Genomic DNA, 21,643 nt, shown 5'->3' with positions numbered 1-21,643 from the left:
TGTGTGATCTATTCATTCATATTTTTGTTGAAATTTTTCATATATATTTGATGATATATCTTATGATCGGGAGCATCAGAGCACTCCAAATGCTTGGAGCACCTGAGACGTTCTCCTCTCCTTCGCTCTCGCCACATTGCCTCTTCATAGCGTGGCCAATAAACCACCATGTCGCTCCCTGTTGAAAGGTCCCTAGTTTGGCTTTAGTAATTAAGTGACAACCTAGGTGGACTAATGTGTTTAAATATAAGGTACATAGGTAATTAGTCTACAGGTGCACTTGTGTGAGCAACTCATGCCATGACGGTGAAGATGGCTTGCATTTATTGCAAGGCTCACACATATGATAAAGGAGCTCATTGCATATAAGACATGACATTGAGTCATGTGACTACGATGGAGAAGATCAAGACACGACTTGGCTTGATGAACCGGTTGCAAGCATGAAGGGCAAGTTGGAGGCTTTGGAGCGATGGACCGCATGGCGGTGAAGCTTGAGCAAGACTTGGCATCGATGGACGAAGGCAATGGTGAAGGGCAAGTGAAGTCAAGATCGATGAACCAATAAGGTCATGTGATGATATAAAGTGGATCATATCATTTGTGATATGGTTGGTGCATGTGTTGCATCAACACCGGAGGAGATGGAATGGAATGTGCAAGGCAAAGGTATATTTGTAGGGTATTTCATTTCACCGATCATAGGTGTGTAAAGAAGTTTATGATCGGGTTTAAGATAGATGGTTGTACTATCAAAAGGGCCAAACTTATTTGCATATAGGTCATCTAATGTCACTCGAGTGATTTAACTTTGCATCATTGCTAGGATCGAGTGGCGTGGTGAATTAAGTGACTAATCCTTTCAAAAAAAGTTAGTGAAATGCTAACACATCTGCACATGGTGTTGTACACTTGGTGGTGTTGACATATTTGCAAAGGAGAAGAAGTTAGAGTTGATTTGGATCAACTTGGAGAAGAAAAGGAGGTGCCCTGGGTGGACCAGACCCTGGCTATGGGAGGATCGGATCGTGAGTGGGTGAGTTCGATCATCAACCCTAGCTAGGGTGTGGCTCTACGGAGTTTCAGACCAAGGGACCAGACCCAGGCAAGGGGGTCTAGTTTTGCGTGGCTCTGGCATAGCTGTAGCGTTAGCAGCTCTAGACCCAGGGCGTGCGCCGGTCCAGACTCAGAGTTATGTGTTCGGTTGTGGCGCGAGCGGCGAGAGGCAACATGGTGCTCAAAAGAGGACTGGGCCCTGACTGCTCAGGGTTCGGATGGTGGAGCCGGTCTAAGTCTGGAGCAAAATATCGCTCTTTGGACGTCTCTGTTCGCGACCGCACTCTGCATGCAACGAGTCCGATCATAGCATATAGGTGGGACCGATGCTGCTTGTGTGCACATTGTGGTGTGACTGGACTCTGCTCGGTGAGTCCAGTCTCAGCATAGTGGTGAGTTCGGTCCAGAGCAGCAGGCATGAGCGCGAGCCGACCGTTTGAAAGCTCTAGTTTGATTTTGGTGAATTGATGAAATCCTAGGTGCTAATCCTTTGCTCTAAGTGATCATGAGATAGGATGGCACATTTCAAGTGATGGAGCAAATGGAGATCATGATGGTGGTGATGGCCATGGTGATGATCAAGATGCTCAGACTTGGAAAAGAAGAAAGAGAAAAACAAAAAGCTAAAGGCAAATGTGATATCCATATGAGCTTTTGTGTTTTAGTGATCGAGACACTTAGTGAGTGTGATCATATTTAGGATAGATAGTTATACTATTAAGAGGGGTGAAACTCGTATCGAAATGTGGTTATCAAAGTATCACTAGATGTTCTAACTCATTGCATATGCATTTAGATTCTAGTGAGTACTAACACCCTTGAAAATATTTTTGAAAAATATGCTAACACACGTGCATGAGGTGATACACTTGGTGGTTAGCACATTTGAGCAAGTGTGGAGAAGTTGCGCTTAAGGAGAAGTAAAACAGGGGCGTCGAACTCTGATTCCCTAAGGCGTTGGACCCTGATTCCCTGAGGCGTCGGACCCTGCTCGTCTGGGTCCGACGGCTGACACTAGCACACATAGAGAGGAGGCAGCGTCAGACCAGGGTTCGTGGGAAGGTCGGACTGACTGTGCACACTATTCATTCAGTGTCGTGGGTGCGAGTGAGCGAGATTGTGACGCCTGGCGGCGTCGAACTCCCCCTAGGGTCCGACGAACGGTGTCAGACCAACGTCCAAGGGTTTTACCCTGTCTATTGCTTACTGGACCGCATCGAACCCTTCCTATGTGGAGTTTGATGGTGAGTCCGAGGCGTGAGTCCGACGGTGGCATTCAACATGTGCTAGTGACCGTTTGCGCGGCAACAGTCAACTCGTTTTGAATCGAACAAGTGGCAGCACGGTAGTGGCACTAGGGGCATCGGGCCGAGGCGTTGGATGGTCTGACGACGCCGTAAACGCAAGTCCGACGGTCACTTATGTGACCCAACGACTCTATTTCATGGGGGCTTCTATTTAAGCCCCTTGGCTGGCTCTAGCTCACTCTCTTGGCCATTTGCATTGATATAGCAACTTTGTGAGCTTAGCCAAAGCTCTCCCACTCTTCTCCATCATTGGTTCATTATCTTTATGAGATTGGGAGTGAATCCAAGTACAATGCTTGAGTGATTGCATCTAGAGGTACTTGGTGTTCGTATTTCACTTCGGGATTCGCTTGTTACTCTTGGTGGCTGCCACCACCTAGAAAGCTTGGTGCAACGAGGATCGTCGAGCAGAGGAAGGTGCTTGTCATCTGCTCTGAACGTGGTGATTGTGAGGGGTTCTTGACATTTCCTCGGCAGAGAGCCAAAAGATACTCTAGTGGATTGCTCATGGCTTATGTGATCCTCATCTTATGTTGGTTGTGTGGCACCTAGTTGCGGGTTTGGCGTGTGATGCTAATTAGCACGTGAACCTTCAAGTGAGTGAATCGCCACAACGAGGACTAGCTTGCCGACAAACAAGTGAACCTCGGTAAAAAATCATGTGTCATCATTATCTGAGGATTTCATTGGTTATCTTGTGATTGATTGTGGTAATCTTGTGATTGGCTCACTCCACGACATGTCGGTATAATCATCACCGCCATCTCTTGTATTACATTCTCAGTGTTACTATGCTCTTTAGTGTAATTAGTTTTAAGAGCTAGCTTGTGTCGGGTCTAGTGGTTAGTGAGACTCTTAAGTTAGCCTTTGAGAGCTCACTAACATAGTATAGTGACTTAGCCAATTATGTGCTTAGAGATCATAGTCACTAGAATTGTGGTAGGTGGCTTGCATTTTTAGTAGGCTAGCGCAACACTCACTTCACCTTTTAATTGTCTAACATCTTTGCTAAGTGTTGTTGTAGAAATTTTAAATAGGCTATTCACCCTCATCTAGCCATTAGGACCTTTTAAGTGGTATCGGAGCCGTGGTCACCTTGATTTGAAGTTTAACAACCTTCGGTGTCAAAATGGCTCAAATCAACAACACAAAAAAGCCATCCTAATTTGATAGCTCTAACTATCCCTATTAGAAGGCTAAGATGACAACATATATTAAGTTAATCAATAGGAAGGTTTGGAAGGTGGTGGAGACCAAGATTGAGATTGCCAATGAGGAGGCTTCCACCACCGCCGAAGAAGTATTGCTCCAAAACAATGATATTGCTCTTAATGCTATTCATGATGCATTGGATGAGAGGACATTTGAGCAAATCAAGAACATTAAGATGGATCATGAGGCATGAAAGAAGTTGGAGAAATCCTTTGAGGGCACTCAAAGCAGTGAAGGGTGAAAAGGCATAGATTCTCAAGGAGAAGTCTGCAAGCTTCAAGATAAAAAAATATAAGAGTGTGCTAGAGATGTTCCATAGGCTTCAAGTGCTTGTCAATGATCTCAAAGTACTTGGAGAAGAGGTGAAGGACAAGGACTTCTCCCACAAGTTCTTAAGATGCTTACCGTTAAGATTTGGCACATTGGTTACTATTCTAGTGAGGAGTGGTTTGGACACTATAACACCAAATCAAGTGTTGGGAGATGTGATAACCGATGACACATATAGGGATGATGATGAGAAGGAAGAAAAGAAGGAGAAGAAAGATGACAAGAAGGATGACAAGAATAAGAGTATGGCATTCAAGGCCACATCATCCAAGGGCAAGGCAAAGCAAGAATCATCAAGTGAAGATGAAGACTTGAGCTTTGATGAGATGGATGATGAGAAGATGGCTCTTTTTGTCATGAGATTTGGCAAGTTCATGGTGAAGAAGGGCTACCGTGTTAGAAGAAAGAAGTCTTCATCCAAGAACAAGGAAGAGTTAAGAAGGTGCTTCAAGTGTGGTAGCAAGGACCATCTTGTTGCTCAATGCTCAAACAATAGCAACAATGATGATGATGACAAGAAAAGCAAGAAGAAGGATAAGAAGAAAAAGAAAGAGAAGAAGGACAAGATGACCTTTAAGAAGAAGAAGAAGGGTGGTTCATATGTGGTCATTTGGGATAGTGATGCTTCCTCAAGTGATGATCACGATAGTGATGATGACAAGACCACCAAGAAGAAGGCTCTTGCAAGCATTGCTATCAATAAGAAGCCTTATCTCTTCGACACTCGATCATGCTTCATGGCTAAGGTCACTAAGGTACAAACTTATGATGATAGATGTAATGAGGAACATGATAATGAAAGTAAAAGTAAAAGTGACAATGATGATGAACCCACTAAAGATGAACTAATTGACATGTTAGAAGATGCTAAAGAATATTTTAACATTAAGAGAAGGGAATGCATAGACTTGCGAAAAGAACTAAAAGCCCTTAAACAAGCCTTTGATGAGCTCAATGCATCTCATGAGAGGCTAGAGGAAGTCCATGAAAAGCTTGACAAGGCTAACAAGAAGCTTAAAAAAGCTCATTCCTCTCTACTTAATGAGCAAAATGAGAAGAAGCATGTTGTAACATATGACAAAGGCTTAACATGTGATATAATTGATGAATCTTTCTATAAGCCTATCATTGTTGCTCCCATTAACCCTTCTTGTAGCACTTCCACTTTTAGCTCATCTAGTAGTGATGGTTTCACTTGTGATGCCTCACTAATGATTGAGAATGAGACCCTCAAGGAGGTAAATGAGCTCACTAGTGCCTTAGGCAAAGCCTATGGTGGTGAGGACCGCTTGCTTATGTGCTTAGGTAGCCAAAGAGCTTCTCTCTATAAAGAGGGTTTGGGCTATACCCCTAAGAAAGGCAAGACGGCCTTTGCTCCTCATAAGACTAGTTTTGTGAAGAACAATGGTCGATTTTGCACTAGTTGCAAGCAAGTTGTTCATGTAGAGCAAAAGGTGCACGAACAAGAAGTCTAAAGCCAATGTATCCTCAATTAAGTTTGATTCTTTCTATATGCTTATCAAGGGTACTAATGGTGTGAAGGCTAAGTTTATTAGTGCACTATGGATGGGCTTAAAGAAGAAAGTCATTTGAGTACCAAAGAGCTTAGTGACTAACTTTCAAGGACCCAAACAAGTTTGGGTACCTAAAAAGAATTGATCTTCTTTGATAAGTCAATTACAAAGCTGAAGGAAGGCATTGGGTTCTTGATAGTGGGTGCACTCAACACATGACCGGTGATGCAAGAATGTTCAACTCAATCAATACCAATGACAGTGATGGTTATGATAGTATCACATTTGGTGACAATGGCAAAGGCAAGGTCAAAGGGCTAGGTAAGATTGCAATATCCAATGACATAAGCATTTTCAATGTGTTGGTAGTAGAGAGGTTGAACTTTAGTTTGCTATCCGTGGCTCAATTGTATGATCTTGAATTCAAATGCATATTTGGGATAGATGATGTAGAGATCATAAGTGTAGATGGCTCTAACTTGATTTTTAAAGGCATTAGATATGAGAATCTGTACTTGGTTGACTTCAATGCTAGTGAAGCTCAATTGTCAACATGCTTGTTCACTAAGTCTAGTATGGGTTGGTTATGGCATAGAAGGTTTAGTCATGTTGGAATGTGTCGATACGGGACCCACAGGATACCCCACAAAAGAGAGAGAAGATCTAGTCTAACTAGGATTCTTCCCTTGTAATCCTAGTAGTAGTACTATTCAGTAATCCTATTAGGAACTCTCATTGTAAACCGACTAGGACTCTGGCCTCCTGACTATATAAAGGAGGGCAGAGCTCCTGGACAAAAAAAGAACAATGGTACAACACAACACTTCATAATCAATCCAACGCAGAGGCTAACGCCGACTGGACGTAGGGCTGTTACTCGATCAATGATCGAGGGTCCGAACCAGGATAAATCGACTGTCTCTTGCGTTCACCGTCGAGCTCTGCATACGCTGAAGCCCGAACAATACTGCCTCGGGTATCCCCGTGGCAGGCTATCGGTGGTAAAACATCAACAGAATGAAACAATTGAATAGATTGATTAAGCATGACTTGGTTAGAGGCTTGAAAGATGTTATGTTTGAGAAGGATAAACTTTGTAGCTCTTGTCAAGCCGGTAAACAAGTTGGAAATACCCATCCTAAGAAAAGCATAATGAGCACTAGAAAAGCATTTGCGTGGAGAAGTTTTTGAGCAACGGCTCTTTTAGCTCTTGGGGCTATAAATAGAAGTAGTGACCAGCCTTAGGCTGGTTGCTGAGCACCCTCACACTTTGGTGGCTTTGTGTAGGTATGCTTGGATGTCCTCTAACTCACTTGTGTTTGCAAGAGTGCGAATCGATTGCTACTGAGTGATTCTAGTGCGCTGCATTGTGAGACTTTATCGAGTGACACTAGGTATTCGAGTTGCAAGCCGGTGGTACTTGTTACTCTTGGCGCTTGCCACCTCCCTAGACGGCTTGGTGACGAGTTCTCTGTCATGAAGCACGCAAGAAGATTGTGCGGTGATCTGGAGAAGGATTTATGAGGGGTGTTGTGCTCGCCCCGTGGAAGCCACGAATAGAAACTCTAGTTCTTGCGGGTAGGTTCTTGCGGTGCCCAACGTGTGGGCTTGGCGGGTGATGCCAATTAGTCGTCGAACCATCAAGTAAGCGGTCAACACAATGGGGACTAGCTTGTTGGCAACCAAGTGAATCTCGGGATAAAAATCACCGTGTCAACCTTATTCATCCTGTTGGTTTGCAATTCCTCGACACAAGTTTGTATTTACTTTCATATATATTGTGCTTGTGTAGTTGCTTTTTTAATTAGTTAGCTTGTGTAGATTGCTAGTTACCTTCTTGCTTGTGTAGCATAGAAGTAGCTTTCTTATGTGACTAATTGACTTGAGTAGCCTAGTTAGTCATATTGTTTAGTTTGTGTAGCTAAGTAATTTGATCTCTATAATTTAGCTTGAGTAGCCTTGTTATTGAGTATTGCTAGTGAGCTTCGGCATTGTGTTTTTGCATACTGATGTGTGTAGGAGTTCTCCTGGTTGCTTAAGTACTAGTTGTATAGGTTTATATGACCTTGGTACTAGAATTGATTAGATAAGCTCTAACTATTCCGGCATCTTAGTTGTTTGTTTATGATCTTTTTAAAGGTGTTTGATAACTTATATAGAGAGGTGTAGTCTTGGCTAGATCAATAATTTTAATTCTGCATTTTTCAGTAAGTAGACGTGTTTAATTTTATAAAAAACTATTCACTCTTTTCTAGTCTGTCATCTCAACTCTACACCTGCTTGAGCCACAATCAGCTACTCGCATGCTGCTATAGCGTACGTCGACGTCTGGTGGGTGACCTCAATGGGCACGACCCCCATATTCCAGTGCTCGTGCTTGCCGCGACAATGGATTTTTTTTCTTGACAATATTTGATTAGATAAAAAAAGGACAACTAGCAGTGTGCAATATCTTGTATTATAGTTTCAATAATTTGAGCGAGGGAGACCAATATCTAGTATTGTAGTATTGTAGTTCCAAATTATATGTCATTTTGGCTCCTAGATGTATTCATTTTGCTATTGTATTAAGATATAGGCTAGATCTAGACACATAACAAATACAATGTATCTAGAAAAAAAAAACTATCTACAATTTGAAACGGATCAATTATTTGACTTCGAAACCTTTTTCCATATATCAGATGTCCTATTTTTACCACCAAACTTTTGAGATTCGTGCAGACATTGAATCTAACGGTCACGGATCTTTCTCCCTGGATCCGAGGGAGCTCACCAACCGCCAAAGTTTTTTTCTTTTTTATAGCCATTTTTATAGAGAAATTTTATTTTTCATATAATATTAATATTTTCTAGATCTTTTGGTATATTTCAAACAAAATAAAATGTTCGAGAACAAGGTTATAAAACATATGCTTTTGTTCCAAAAACAAAAAAAAATGCTTCAGAGTCTAGACCAGAACTTATCAGCATGATTTATCAGCTATGGTGTATTTTTCTCTCATAACAAATCAGTTTCAGCCGGCTTATCAGTCATAGAAACCAAACAAATATCAATTTTTTTTTGTTATAAATGATGTAATTAGGTTAATCTGATAGGCCTAATTAGACTATCGTGTTTGCAAGCTAGAAATAAAACATCCTACATATATTAAGTCCCTATTCAAGAGACCGAAGATTACTTACCGGACGCGTCGACGAGAGGGATTTCGGCGGCCAGGTTAATACTCAACTAGTGCGTGAACAAGTTTGGAACCATAAAATTCACCGACCGTCCTTAAACTTAGTCAGAGGTATCATTTCGATCCCCGAACTTTAAAAATATTATCTATAGGTCTTTAAACATGGTCAACGGTATCATCAAGTCCATGAACTTCTAAGGTGTTCACTATTAGTCCCTAAACTAGACTAGTGGTGTCATTTCAGTTCCTAAACTTAGTTTTAAGTCTCATCCGAGTCCAAATAGAGCCCAATCTACTCTATACGCTGACGTCACACATTGTTTTTTTTAATAATTCATAACTTTTTCATATGAGCTTGGTTTAAGACAAACTTTATATGAAAATTGTAGCCCTCAACGGGATCTACAACTTTGTAGTTGAAATATTTTTGAATTGAAACGGTTTAGGGTACCAAAATATTTCTGTAATTTCACAAATTTTGAAATTTAAAATTTAAAATTACCAAACAATCTTAGATGTTGACATGATCTATATGAAAGTTATAGTTATCAATATGATCTATAAATTTGTAGTTGAAAAGTTTTTATTTAAAGTTTTTTAGTGTCCCAAATATGTGTTCTAATTTTATAGATTTTGAAATAAAAAACTTAGAACACATATTTAGAACACTAAACGACTTTAAATAAAAAACTTTTAAACTACAAAGTTGTAGATTGTATCGAGAACTATAACTTTCGTATAGATCATGTCAACATCCGAGATTGTTTGGTAATTTTAAATTTCAAATTTCAAAATTTGTGAACTTACAACAATATTATGGAACTATAAACAGTTTCAATTAAAAAACATTTCAACTACAAAGTTATACATCCCGTCGAGGGCTACAATTTTCATATAAAGTTTGTCTTCAACCGAGCTCATATGAAAAAGTTATGAATTATTTTTTGAAAAGTCAGCGTACAACATCAGCGTATATAATGGATTAGACGCCATTGGGACTCGGATGAGAATCAAAACCAAGCTTAGGGACTGAAATGACAGCACTGACCAAGTTTAGGGACCGATGGTGAACACCTTGGAAGTTCATGGACTTGGATGATACCGTTGGCCAAGTTTAGGGACATGCAGATAGCACTTTGAAAGTTCGTGAACAAGGATGAGACCTCCGGGCAAGTTTAATGACCGGCGGTGAATTTGTCCATGATCAGCCTGTTCGTTTCGGCTGAAACGATCGTGGATTATTACTGCTGGCTGGTTTGATGTGAGAGAAAAATACTGTTCTAGCTTATAATCCACGATCGTTAACGCGAACAGGCCGGATATTGTCGCTACACGCTGAGTAGTCCAGCAAAAAAGCCACGCTTAACCGTCTCCAGAATAAAGGTACAGATAAGGACGCCATTTACATGTCACACGAGTTCTAGGACATCAAATATTGACAAAGCATTCTTGATGATTCTTCGAGTTCATCGTTGCTTTCTTGCGCATCACCATTGCGATCAGAACTCAGTCTCGAACACGGTCCTTTTTCCTGCAAGAAAGGGTGGATGCATCAATGACCACCAAGTTAGACATCACCAACCCCACACGAATACAAAAATCACAACTTTCTGGATGCATAACTTGAACACCGTGGAGAAAGAAAGAGAAAAATTGCCAGCGCCGCGCCGTTGCGAACAATTCCCTAGGTGACTGAGCGCAAATGAGTTGATTACCTCACTCTGAATATTTCATAATCATTTTAGGTTCATCATTCAGCCATGGTTTGGTGATTTACCTGTACTGGGTGTGCCCCAGTTAGCAGCGTCAACATGGCTGCATGAGCCGCCTCCAACACTGCCACCACCTTTCTCCTTGTAATGCCATGGAAAACTCAGCAGCTCAAGCCATGTAGTGACACACAGTTTGCGACTATCTCCCAGGTCCAGCCCATCCCGCTCAAGTGCTGCGACTAAGTCAGTGTGGCTATTGAAACGCACAAAGGCTTTCCTGCAAGATAGACGACCAAATAAAACAATCAGTACCATGAAAAGTACATGCAGAGGACAACCAATCAATGAACAGGTTGGTCAACTTTGTTACCCTGTGCTTGTGCCATCTGGATTCTCTGGGGTGATAATTCGTCCACTATGTAGTCGATTCCGGCGGAAATGAGATCTAAGCATGCTTCTGATCTGCAGTGGGCAGAGAATCAGTGAGCCAGGTGGAATGACAACACAAAGGAGGCTGATCAGGGAAGCCCTTGTGCACAGAGATGCAAGATTAATTACATGTGTGATACTGAAAGATGTATCGAAGCCCACGACACAGACGGTGCGAGGTACTCTACCAGGGAGTAACTCCATCACAGGAAGAGCGTCTCTGGGAAATAAAATTAATCAAGGAAAATTGAGCCGATGAGAGAGCATTCAGCATGGAATTTACCTGTTAAGATCATAACTGTTCTTATCAAACCATGCAAATTTGAGTGGACGCCCCATCAGACAACATCCGGTAAGCTGGTAAAGTGCCTACAAGCATATTAAAATAAATTACAACACCTCTAGAGAAAAGAAATGACACAATAATTAATGTAACAACCAAAAACATAGAAAATAATTCATCAGACCAAAGTGGCATGATATTGATCGATAAACTTCAGAAATATTGGTGTAACAAACATAAACAAGGGAAATGAATTGGAAACATTTATTTACCATCTGAGCAGCAACTGATGTAGTAAAATGCACAACTGCACAGCGTTTCGTACTACTGAAAGAAATGTCAAGAACCCCACTAATCTCCTTAAAAAGATCCCTCCTGTACATGTAACAGAGTAATAAAAGGTTAATAACGGAGATTTAAGTCCAAACTTCTGGAAGCAAATTAAGCTGTAAGATCTTTGTGCTTGCATATAAGCTTACACTTGATCATAGCCAACATGTAGGGCCAAATCCCAACAAACAATTGTGGCCATTTTTTATATTTTATCATGATGAACATCCCGTGGAGGCCCTTTGGGCTTCACATCCGGTGGAGGACCTTTGGGCTTCACTTCCGGCAGAGGGAGTCTGGGCTTCACACAATATCAAGAGATCACAATAATTACTGGATCTTAAGTTACAAGAAACATGGTAGGTTACTTTGTACACTTTGTTGTCTGACATAATCTCTACCCTATGTTATTGGCTACAAACAGGGTCAAATCATCAAAAAAAAAAGAGTTAATACACATATGATAGTTGATATTTAAAAGAATAGCCATCTAATCTTCAAGTAGTTAATCTGCAAGTACAACATAGTTCCACAGATCGAAAACATAAGAGCAGCTGCTGTTTCAGTACAAGGAAGTTATACAAAAGTGAAAATAAATGCTAATTGAATGCAGGGCTAAAATGCATATGGTTCGACCAAGGAAAAACACCCAGTGCTCCAAGGTGTGCACAGTGCCAAACACACTTAGTTCCTAGAGAAGGCATCAATTTTAGTGAATGAAGACTGGTTCGCTAAAGAAGTTTGTTTATCTGAAGCACCTACTCCAATGCAGTCTTTGAGCACTACAGATAAGCGAGGGCTTGAATTGTTTTTGTGGACAATGCAAGAGCCACCAGATTGCTATGATGCAATACTTGTCAAGGCGCTAGATTCTATTAGTGTAATAGAGTAGTACATAATAGTCTTACATCATCTCAAATATATTGCAAGGTCATTCTCAACGGCTGATAACGGGCTTCATCATTGTATATTAAGAGAATATTGTTGGCAAGCCAGTGCACATCTTATGATGGGATCAATAAGCCCTCAGAAATACACATTTTTTACAAGCCTTGAAGCTGTTCCTTGCATCTTCAAGTCATCTCCAACACGTCAACATCAACAATATATGATGTAGCCTTTTCACAATATTTAACATTTTCACACAAAATTTTGAGTAGTCATTAAATAGATAATTAAAAAATGTCATACTTGAAACCAATAAACTAGAATGAATCACAATATATCGATTATGATATTTCTTAGTTACCAAGTTTCAAATTGCTGAGTTCTCTTTCAGTGATCCTTGACATTTTGAACAACATATTAGTTATATATATTTCCATAGAGTTCTACACCCATCTGCCTTTTATACTGCAAATGAAACTAAATATTGTTTGGCCTAGAGATTTACACCAGCAAGAAATCAAACCAGAATTGCAGCATGGCTAGAATCTGGGTAAAGAGAAAATTGAGCCAAGAGATGTTATCCAGTTTTAGTATCACCGAACAACAGCCAGTTATAAATGGTGTTAGCAATGCTTGGTTTGGTTCGCAACTTCGCATGTATATACTATACTAAACTGAACGAGTGGTCTAGCTGTTACAGTACAGACTATTCTGCACAATCAATACTCTACCAGAAGAAGAAACACTAATTTGATTTGTTGTACCAATACCCAAAAATTACTCGCCAAATCACCTAGTTGCAGTCTATTCGGCAGAATCAAAGCGCGCGACAGGCAGGCACTTTTTACACATCGGAAACAGAGAATAACATTGTATACTGACGGAAAGAAAACTCAGGCATTTGAAGCACAAGTTTCAACATATCAAATTGGACAAGACAATTGGATCAAATTTATTTAGTTTCAACATGTCAAATTGGACAAGAGGAATGCCTCAAATTTCCTTTCTACTTGTAGGCAAAACAAGTAAATTTCCGAATCACCTTTGGCTTCGGTCGGTCCCAAATCGCCCTCCTCGGAGGGCCAGGCCTCGGCTGCCTCAAGTGGTCTGGGAGACGATCCTTCGGAATCCTGTCGATTCTCTTCTTCATCCTCGCCATCTTGCCGGCGGCTACTGATGAGCCCCCGAGCGAAACCCTAGATTATGGCTCTGGATGATTTGGGGAAGACGAGATGGAGTCTGCGGGATTTCGTCCCACCTTTCGACTGGGACGGGACACGGGACCTTCTTTGAATACAAATATCCCGGCGCTGATGAGCAACTCAGGCAGGCAGGCGTCCCCTAGGGGTGCGTTTGCGAGGGTGGCCCAGGCCGGCCTTGCGCTCGTGGGCCTGCAGGCTCCCGTGTTTGCGGCCTTGGCCCGCGAGCGAGCTCGGCTCCCAGGAGTCAAATACGACGCCGCCGTCTGGCCCTGGAGAAACGCCGCTAGGGTTCATTTCTGGCGAGCTTGGCTGCGCGCGGCGCTCGTGGGCGATTTCGGGCGGCGGCGGGGTGGCTCGCGCGGAAAGGTGAAACTTCCGCGCGCGCTTGCCGCCGCGCGGGAAGGCAAATCCGCCCGCCAATCCGCGCGCCTATAAGTGCGGCCGCTCCCCTTGCCTCTCCTTCTTCCTCTCCTCGCTCTGGTCACCTTCCACCTCCCTCCTGAGAGACCGACGGTGGGCTCGTGTGCGTGGTGGCGGCGGCGACCTTCGGCGTACTTTGCCTCCGTTCCACGCCTTGGGGGTTCTTCGCCGCATTCCTGCTCCGGCTGCTGCTGGTACTCGGTGGCGTGTTGGTGTTCCTCCTCTTCTCCGTCCCCGTCTGCTTCGACTTTAGATCGATCTGCTTCCTCTACTTCCAGATCTGCCTCCTCTCCGGTTCTACGACCCCGAGCCCAAGGTGAAATGGACCACCCCTCCCCCCCTCCATCTTGTGTTTTCCCTAGATGCGACATGTATTAGGGTTTGGTAGCTGATGATGTTTTTTATTTTTTGGTACCTGATGCTGCTGCTGCTTTGGTTCTGTTATGGTTTGGTACCTGATAAGCTACGGTTTGTTACTATTTTATGAGATGTGGTCGATGATGTGGTCCTTTTTGTGCACTGGGAGGCATCAATACATGATGCAGTCGTGCTATTTCCTTATTCATTCATTTCATGCGCATGTTGATGCCTAGCAGGGTCTGATGATCTGTATTCATGTTTCAATTTTACATGGTTGTAGATGGATCCCTCGTTGAGCCGTGAGATGTTGTGTAGGCAGGCTGCTGCTTTGACTGTTGTTATGGTTTCCTTTGTATCCACTAGGCTAAAAAGAAAAAACCCTGAACCTGATACACCCTAGCCTGACCCTGCAGCACTTGCACTTATTAGAGATGTAAATGAGCAGCACAGACTGAGGACAATGCACATGATTTACCACTCCACTGATACAGAGTGTATATCCATGATTAGGATGAAGAGAGCTCCTTTTTTTGAGTTAGTCAAAACGTTTAGAGAAAGGAGCTTGGTCACTGATAGGGATGGGGTCTCAGTAGAGGAGCAGGTAGCCATGTTCTTGCATGTTGTAGGGCACAACCAAAGGTTCAGAGTTGTCCACCATTCCTTTAGGAGGTCCATTCAAACAGTGCACAAACACTTCCACCAAGTTTTGTATGCTGTTGGTGAGCTTAGGAATGAAATGATCAAGGCACCTAGCACTTTCACTCACCCAAAGATCCTTGGAAGCCATAGATGGAATCCATATTTCAAGGTCAATGTTTACCTTCGATTCATAAATTGAATAGCACATGGTCCAATAACTTACACATATATTTTAGGACTGCATTGGCTTCATAGATGGCACACATTTCCTGGCTAGGGTGCCAAGGCGCATCCAATAAGTTTTCAGGGGTAGGAAAAAGGACCCCACTCAAAATGTCATGGTAGCTGTGAATTATGATCTTCTATTCACTTATGTCCTTGCTGGATGGGAGGGTTCTGCCCATGATGCAACTGTCTTGGCAGATGCCATTACTATGGAAGATGGGTTCACTGTGCCAGAAGGTAATTGCACAAAACACAATAAAAATTCCATTGCCTAACCAATGCCACACACTCTCACAGTAGATGTCCAATTGTAGGTAAATTCTACTTGGTAGATGCTGGGTATGCATGCAAGCCTGGCTTCCTACCACCTTACAGGGGAGTCAGGTACCATTTGTCTGAGTATGGGAGCAGGAACAGACCCACCAATGCCAGAAAGCTCTTCAACCTAAGGCACTCATCACTAAGAGTGACTGTTGAGAGGGCTATAGGTGCACTGAAGCTCAGGTTTAGAATCTTGGACAACAAGCCCTTCCACAAGTACAGGACACAAGTCAAGCTTGTAGATGCCTGTGCCATTTTACACAACTGGATCCTAGGCTTTGGCATTGATGAAGTAGTGCCTCATGAGGATGGTTTTACTGGCTCCCCACCTGAACCACTTGACTTGTCTCCTGGACATCTGGACCAAGACTCCATTGACATGTCTGCAATGAGGGATGCCATCTGTGATGCTATGTGGGCTGGAAGGGGAAATAATAGGATTTGATGTGCCATGTAATTTGTTCTTGAATTCAGTTTGTGTACCCTGCTATGGAACTCATGTTTGTGTGATGATGATGTAATAATTAGATGGACAAGGCTGAGACCACTGATTTGTCACTTAATTCTGTGGTTTATTGATTCAGTATTTGGTTTCTTGTTTCATTCCGTTCTTTCTGTGATTGTTGCATTATGTTTATCTAACTGTGTCATGCTGTTATCTATTCTTATTCATGCACACCAGTACTAGAATGGCTTCAGTCCTAGGTGCTGATCAAGGAGGGTTTGTGGTAGCTTTTGATGTCCTTAAGGAGCTCATAAGTGGTGGGACTGCTGCTCCTGTTGTAGCTGGTGCTAGTGCTAGTGTTGCTGCTCCTGTGGTAGCTGGTATTGGTGCTGGTGCTGCTCCAGTAGCAGTTGATCCTGCTGGTGGTGGTGGTGTTAGGGCTATGAGGTGGTCCAACAACACCTCTGGTTTTGTTCTTAGGAGAATGGCTGCTCTGGTCACTGATGGCAGTAGGCCTGACAAGGTCTTCAAGGATAAGGATGTGAATCATGTAGCCAAAGCCCTTAAGGACTGGTGTGGTGAGGTTGTCAGCCCTACTCAAGTGTACAACCACTTGAGAAAATGGAGGCAGAAATGGGCTAAGGTGTCCAAACTCAAGGACCTTAGTGGTGCTCTATGGGATGACATCGCCCATGCTATCATGCTTGACCATGAGCACTACCTTGGCCACACCAAGGTAGCAATTTGGTTCTATTTCATTGTCCTACATACCTTGTATTTGTACAATTACAAGTCTAAACCTCCATGTGCACCAAACTGCAGGACCATCCTAAAGATGCTGAGTACCTAAACACCCCTATTAGGTTCTACACTGAGATGGAGGCCATATTTGGCAATGCTTTAGCCACTGGTAGGTTTGCACTTGGGTCTGGGGAAGCCTTAGGGCAGAACCAGGCTGACAGTGCTGCTGCCAAGGTTGATGGTCCTCCATTGACCCCACTCACCGATGATAAAGCTCCCACTGCACCTGCAGAGGGTAGCAAGGCCACAGAAGTGCCCTGCTCAGGTGTTGGTGGGAAGAGGAAGAGAGGGAATTTCTCTGAGGAGGAGATACTCATGTTGACCAACATGTCTGATGCTGTCAACAATGTGGCTAATGCTCTTAGGGAGACTGGACCTGCCCATGTTGATGCCAATCTATACCTTGCTGTGATGGAGATGCCTGGCTTCTCTGAGGAGGCCCTTATTGTTGCCTACACTTTTCTCCTGGACAACAAGGCCCAAGGCAGGGGCTTTGTGAACATGACTGATGCCCATAGGACCATTTGGCTGCAGACCTTCTTAGCCAAAAACTACTTCATGTAGCTGCACTACATGATGGTCTGCATGGACAGGAGGGGGTTGACTATTGAGATGTATAATTCCTCCACCTCCCTCACCCACTCTCTCTTCTTTTGACTACAGCTGGGATTTTGTTTGTTGTAGAGCTTTTGTGCAGTGTAGGTTGATCTTTTGACACATAACCTTCAGTAGATGTATGCCTGGGAGGGTGGCTGACAATAGGCAGCAATTTGGTGCGAGCTGTCCATGTGCAAGAACTGTTAAATGTTATATTTTGGCTAATGATGACACAATGGATCGATGCATTAGCTGGCTACATATCATTTTGCTGCCTCTTATCTGTTTCTGTGAACTTCTTCGTTTGTTGGCTTCAAAACTTGACTAGCGGATGCTGCTGTTCTTCTTTACTGACTTTGATTATCCCATGTAGCCAGTAATATCATGAATTGTTAAACTAGCATGTCTGAGGCCAACTATTGCATGCTGAAACTTTGATCTGTTGTTGTAACGGTTATGGAAGAGCAACCTCATTCTCCTTTCATTCATGTCCATTTCTGTTTGTTGTTATGGACCTGGCCGACCACAGCCAAATGACAAACACTATCTCGGTGTGGCAGTTGGTGGCGGTTAGCCTCTCAGCCCAGCTGCCTCTTCGATGACAAACACAGCCTCGTCTGAGCCGGGCTCACTGGGTACATAGACGCAAACAAAAGCTGTTGCACCACTTGAGGCAGGCCTGCCCAGGCCTGGGCCAGTTGGGCTAGCCAGGCCGACCAGGTACAGGGTCGCAAACGCGCCCTAGATGTTCAATCGTGAGGCGATTGGCGGTGAGGCGGGCGGCGACGCAGGAACAGGGATATCTCTGCGACGCAGGGAGCAGCTTCTGCGGAAAAATACTAAACTACCCCTTAATTACAACTAATTAATTTTCATAATTAATACCTGCGGCAAATTGGTTCCTCCTAACAAATTGTATTTGATGTCATAAATATTGATATTTTTTATTTATAATTAGTCAAAAATAAAATACTAAAACATGACACTATCACTATAATTGTATTTTTTTTTTGACAGAGGGAGTACCAAATAGTAATGCAAAGTCATGGCCCTAACATATATCACTCTGTCAGTCTGCCTGCCTGCCACAACCACAAGTCGTCGTCGTTTTGCCGCAACCAAGACATAAACGTACAAAAGGTTGTTTCGTTTTGCTCCATCTGTGTATCGCTCAACGAATCCGTCCAAGACCTGATCGGCATTTCGTTTCGATGGCGCGTCGTGCATGCTGCAGGCAACCGTACGTGGTGATCCGATCCGCCGCGAGCGATCATCCGTATGCTCGCTGGGGCTGATGGACATGGATGGCAACGGGATGTACCGTGTATCACCGGAACGCTTCCTGCTACGGAGAATTCATCTCGTTCCTGTCCTCGTTAACTGTTTCGGATATAGATTCTTTTATCTCCGTACCCGTCGGGCATTGGTCGGGTAACAGATACTCAACGGGTACTGCATACCCGATAAATAAGGACACTTGGGGTCACAGCTTTGCAATCGGAGACGTTTCTTCTTCACCCGGGTATAAGTGTCGAAGTCTCGAGATGCCGAGGAGAAGGAGCGATGTTGCGAGGAGGACGAGCAAAGATGGCAGAGAGACCAAACTGAGGAAGCGAGGGGCAGGAGCGCTCGTGAGGCAGACGTGCTTGTGCTGCTGGTGGAGATGGTGAGGAAAAATTGAACCAGGGTTCCTAGAACACACAAACTATATATATGATTGTTCAGATTTGGGCTAAAATACATATGTTGAGCTTCTTTGGGCCTAATACTCGTATGACAGCTCAAATAGCCGGGTTCCTCAACGGGTAACGGGGACGGGTAAACAGGGAACGTTCCCGTACCCGCTATACCCGTCGGGGATAAATTCTTGCCCATTTAAATGTCCGCGGATAAAGATATGATCCCCTCCCGTCCCCTAATGGATTAAATACCCGTCGGGTATCGGGTATCGAGGTCCGTTGCCATCTTTAGGTGCGCGTGTACCGGCCGCGAGCTGGCCCGGGAGTTGAATTCGCCATGTGCCGCGTTGTCGTGTCCAACCCAAGCAGCCCAACCGCCCCGCCGCCCACCCAAACGCTCAGCTCGTCCCGGGCCAGCTGCCTCGTACTTCATCCGTCTAAAATTATAAGGCTGTTGACTTTTTTTACACCAAGTTTAACAACTCGTTTTATTCAAAAATTTATGCAAAATATCACTTCTTTTATCGTGGCTTGCTTTATTAAGAAAAGTTCTTCAAGAATGACTTAAATTCGACTATGTTTGCACAAATTTTTTAAATAAGTCGAGTGATCAAACTTGGGGTAAAAAAAGTCAGGCCTGTTCGCTTGAACTTATCAGCCGGCTTATCAGCTAGAATCTACAGTATTTTTCTCTCACAAAAAAATCAGCTTCAGCCGGCTTATCAGTCGGCTTTAATACCAGCCGAACATGCCTTCAATCGTCTTATAATTTAGGATGGAGGGTATTTCATTGCTGCAGCGCACCGTCTTCTACTTCGACTCCCTCGCCATGCCCGTAACCGCAACCGTGCGCAGCCATGGCGAGCCACAGCTCCCGCTCGCCCCGCAGCCATGGCATGCAGCATCACGCTGGTGGTGGTGGCAGCGGTCCAGTTGACCACCGCCGAGCTGAAAGGAGGGAAAGTTATTTTTGCCATTAGGGACATATGCCCCATAAAAGGAAGCCACATGTGGAGCCAGCCGACTAATTGAAGGTGGCTACAAGACATTATATCATCCTGCTCGGGCAACTAGGACACCTAGGAGCTGAGGAGGCCAAGACATCATGAGTGTCGATGCCGATGCTCACAGAGCGTGGCACCATTCCTTCCTGCCATCGATGACAACGGCTCTCGACAAGCCGAGGCTGCTGCGGTCGTACCGGACCATCTTCTCCGGTTTCGTGGCGCAGCTAACGGAGGAGGAGCTGAAGGAGGTCTCCACCAAGCCAGGTTTCGTCCGCTCATTGCGAACGCCGGCGTTCCTGGGCCTGTCGAACTGCATGGGGGAGTCGCCCAACGATTTGCCCAGCGGCGGTGGTTGGGGATGATCGTCGGTGTGTCGTTGATGACATTGTCCACCTGGCAATCTACAAGGCGTGCGGCAGAGACATGAGAGACTACCCCTCGATATGCTTGCTGCAGGCCTTCGACAAGGCGGTGGCGGACAGGGTGGACGTGATATCGGTGTCCTTCAGCTTCTCCACCAAATCCACGTTCGACAAACGATCCAATCGCCATCAGCACCTTCGACGCCATGTAGCAAGGCGTCCACATTGTCGCGCCGGCAACGATGGCTCAGCTGCACAAAGTTATTTTTGCCCTTAAGGGCATGTGCCCCAATGTGCATCAACCGTTGGATGCACATTCTCTCTCCTACTGCACACGCATCTCAATCTATATCCAATGGTGATGCACATGGGACCACATGCCTTTAAGTGCAAATTCGCATCCTACATCCTCAACGTCGTGCCATGGATCCTCATGGTGAGCGCCAGCACGATAGACCAGTACTTCCTGACCACCGTGTACCTTGAAGGCCCAACGGATAATGCTCACGGTTTCACCATCAGAGAATCCCTTGCCGGTAGGATGAAGTTTTTATGCATCGGCTGCTAAAGCCGTGGAAGCAACTGATGTACCGTACCGAGGAGTATCGATGCTCGTAGATGAGGGACTTGATTCCTGACAAGGTAATCATCTGCGACAAAATCCTCGCAGTAGTGATCGTGGTCTTACGTGCAGAGCTTCAACGCGTCGGCCATTCTGGTCATCGAACCCAATGATGTTGGATATACCATGATCTTGGACAACTTCGGCCCAGAGAGTCATATTGTTCAAGTGCCCTACAAGCCCTACAAGCAAGATGGGATCTTGAAGAAGTTCGCATCAAGGCCGCTACGCTATGCCAACACCAACTTGGGCGCTGACACACACATGGGGCATATGCCCTCAAGAGCAAAAAATAACTTTGGCCCGAGGAAGTTGAGCCCCGGCATCCTCAAGTCGGATGTGTTAGCTCCCAAACTCAACATTCTCGCCGGCGTGCCCGAGGCTAAGGGCAACTTCGGGCGGGCAACTTCGCTTTCAAGTCGGGCACTTCCATGGCCACGCAAGGATCCATCCGGCGTGGAGTACGGCCATTATGAGGTATTCCTCTGACAAAGCATACTACAACAAATCTTTTAATCCATGATGGATTCACCAAGTACTTGTGAACCGCTGACCAAGCATACCACAACAAATCCTTTAATCCATGATGATTCACCAACTACTTGTGAAACATTTTTATCTTCATCATACCTGTATCCTGTAGTTGTATCACCTACCTGAAGGAAGAAATTGGTTTGTGTACAGGCTAAACTTTCCATGCGTATACATACGTATATGCTT

General features: G+C 44.1%; 2 protein-coding genes and 1 pseudogene across 4 annotated transcripts; 2 read left to right on the top strand and 1 right to left on the bottom strand.

Moving 5' to 3' along the window:
• Positions 1–9,758: 9,758 nt before the first annotated feature.
• LOC136471980 (nucleolin 2-like) lies at positions 9,759–13,582 on the bottom strand. Of its 3 annotated transcripts, XR_010762186.1 has the most exons (9): positions 13,286–13,582; positions 11,505–11,651; positions 11,298–11,400; positions 11,026–11,111; positions 10,872–10,962; positions 10,684–10,775; positions 10,379–10,590; positions 10,225–10,293; positions 9,759–10,132 (listed from the first exon to the last, which is right to left on the bottom strand). XR_010762186.1 is itself a non-coding variant. In XM_066469726.1 (8 exons), the coding sequence occupies exons 2-8, from the start codon at positions 11,555–11,557 to the stop codon at positions 10,101–10,103; spliced, it is 669 nt and encodes a 222-aa protein (XP_066325823.1). In that variant the 5' UTR covers positions 11,558–11,656; positions 13,286–13,582; the 3' UTR covers positions 9,759–10,100. The 3 variants fall into 3 exon arrangements, 2 of the variants coding, with proteins under 2 accessions (XP_066325823.1, XP_066325822.1); XM_066469726.1 differs by lacking the exon at positions 10,225–10,293 and having other exon boundaries at positions 11,505–11,656; XM_066469725.1 differs by lacking the exon at positions 10,225–10,293.
• A 983-nt stretch (positions 13,583–14,565) lies between these two features.
• Positions 14,566–15,855, top strand: LOC136477925 (protein ALP1-like; annotated as a pseudogene).
• Positions 15,856–16,081: 226 nt separating this feature from the next.
• LOC136478508 (uncharacterized) lies at positions 16,082–17,220 on the top strand. The gene is made up of 2 exons (XM_066476988.1): positions 16,082–16,591; positions 16,678–17,220. The coding sequence occupies exons 1-2, from the start codon at positions 16,082–16,084 to the stop codon at positions 17,218–17,220; spliced, it is 1,053 nt and encodes a 350-aa protein (XP_066333085.1).
• The last annotated feature ends 4,423 nt before the right edge of the window (positions 17,221–21,643 follow it).

This window comes from Miscanthus floridulus, chromosome 8, assembly GCF_019320115.1.
Source record: "Miscanthus floridulus cultivar M001 chromosome 8, ASM1932011v1, whole genome shotgun sequence".
In the NCBI taxonomy this organism is placed as follows: domain Eukaryota; kingdom Viridiplantae; phylum Streptophyta; class Magnoliopsida; order Poales; family Poaceae; genus Miscanthus; species Miscanthus floridulus.
This window is presented reverse-complemented; position numbering and strand designations above follow the sequence as displayed.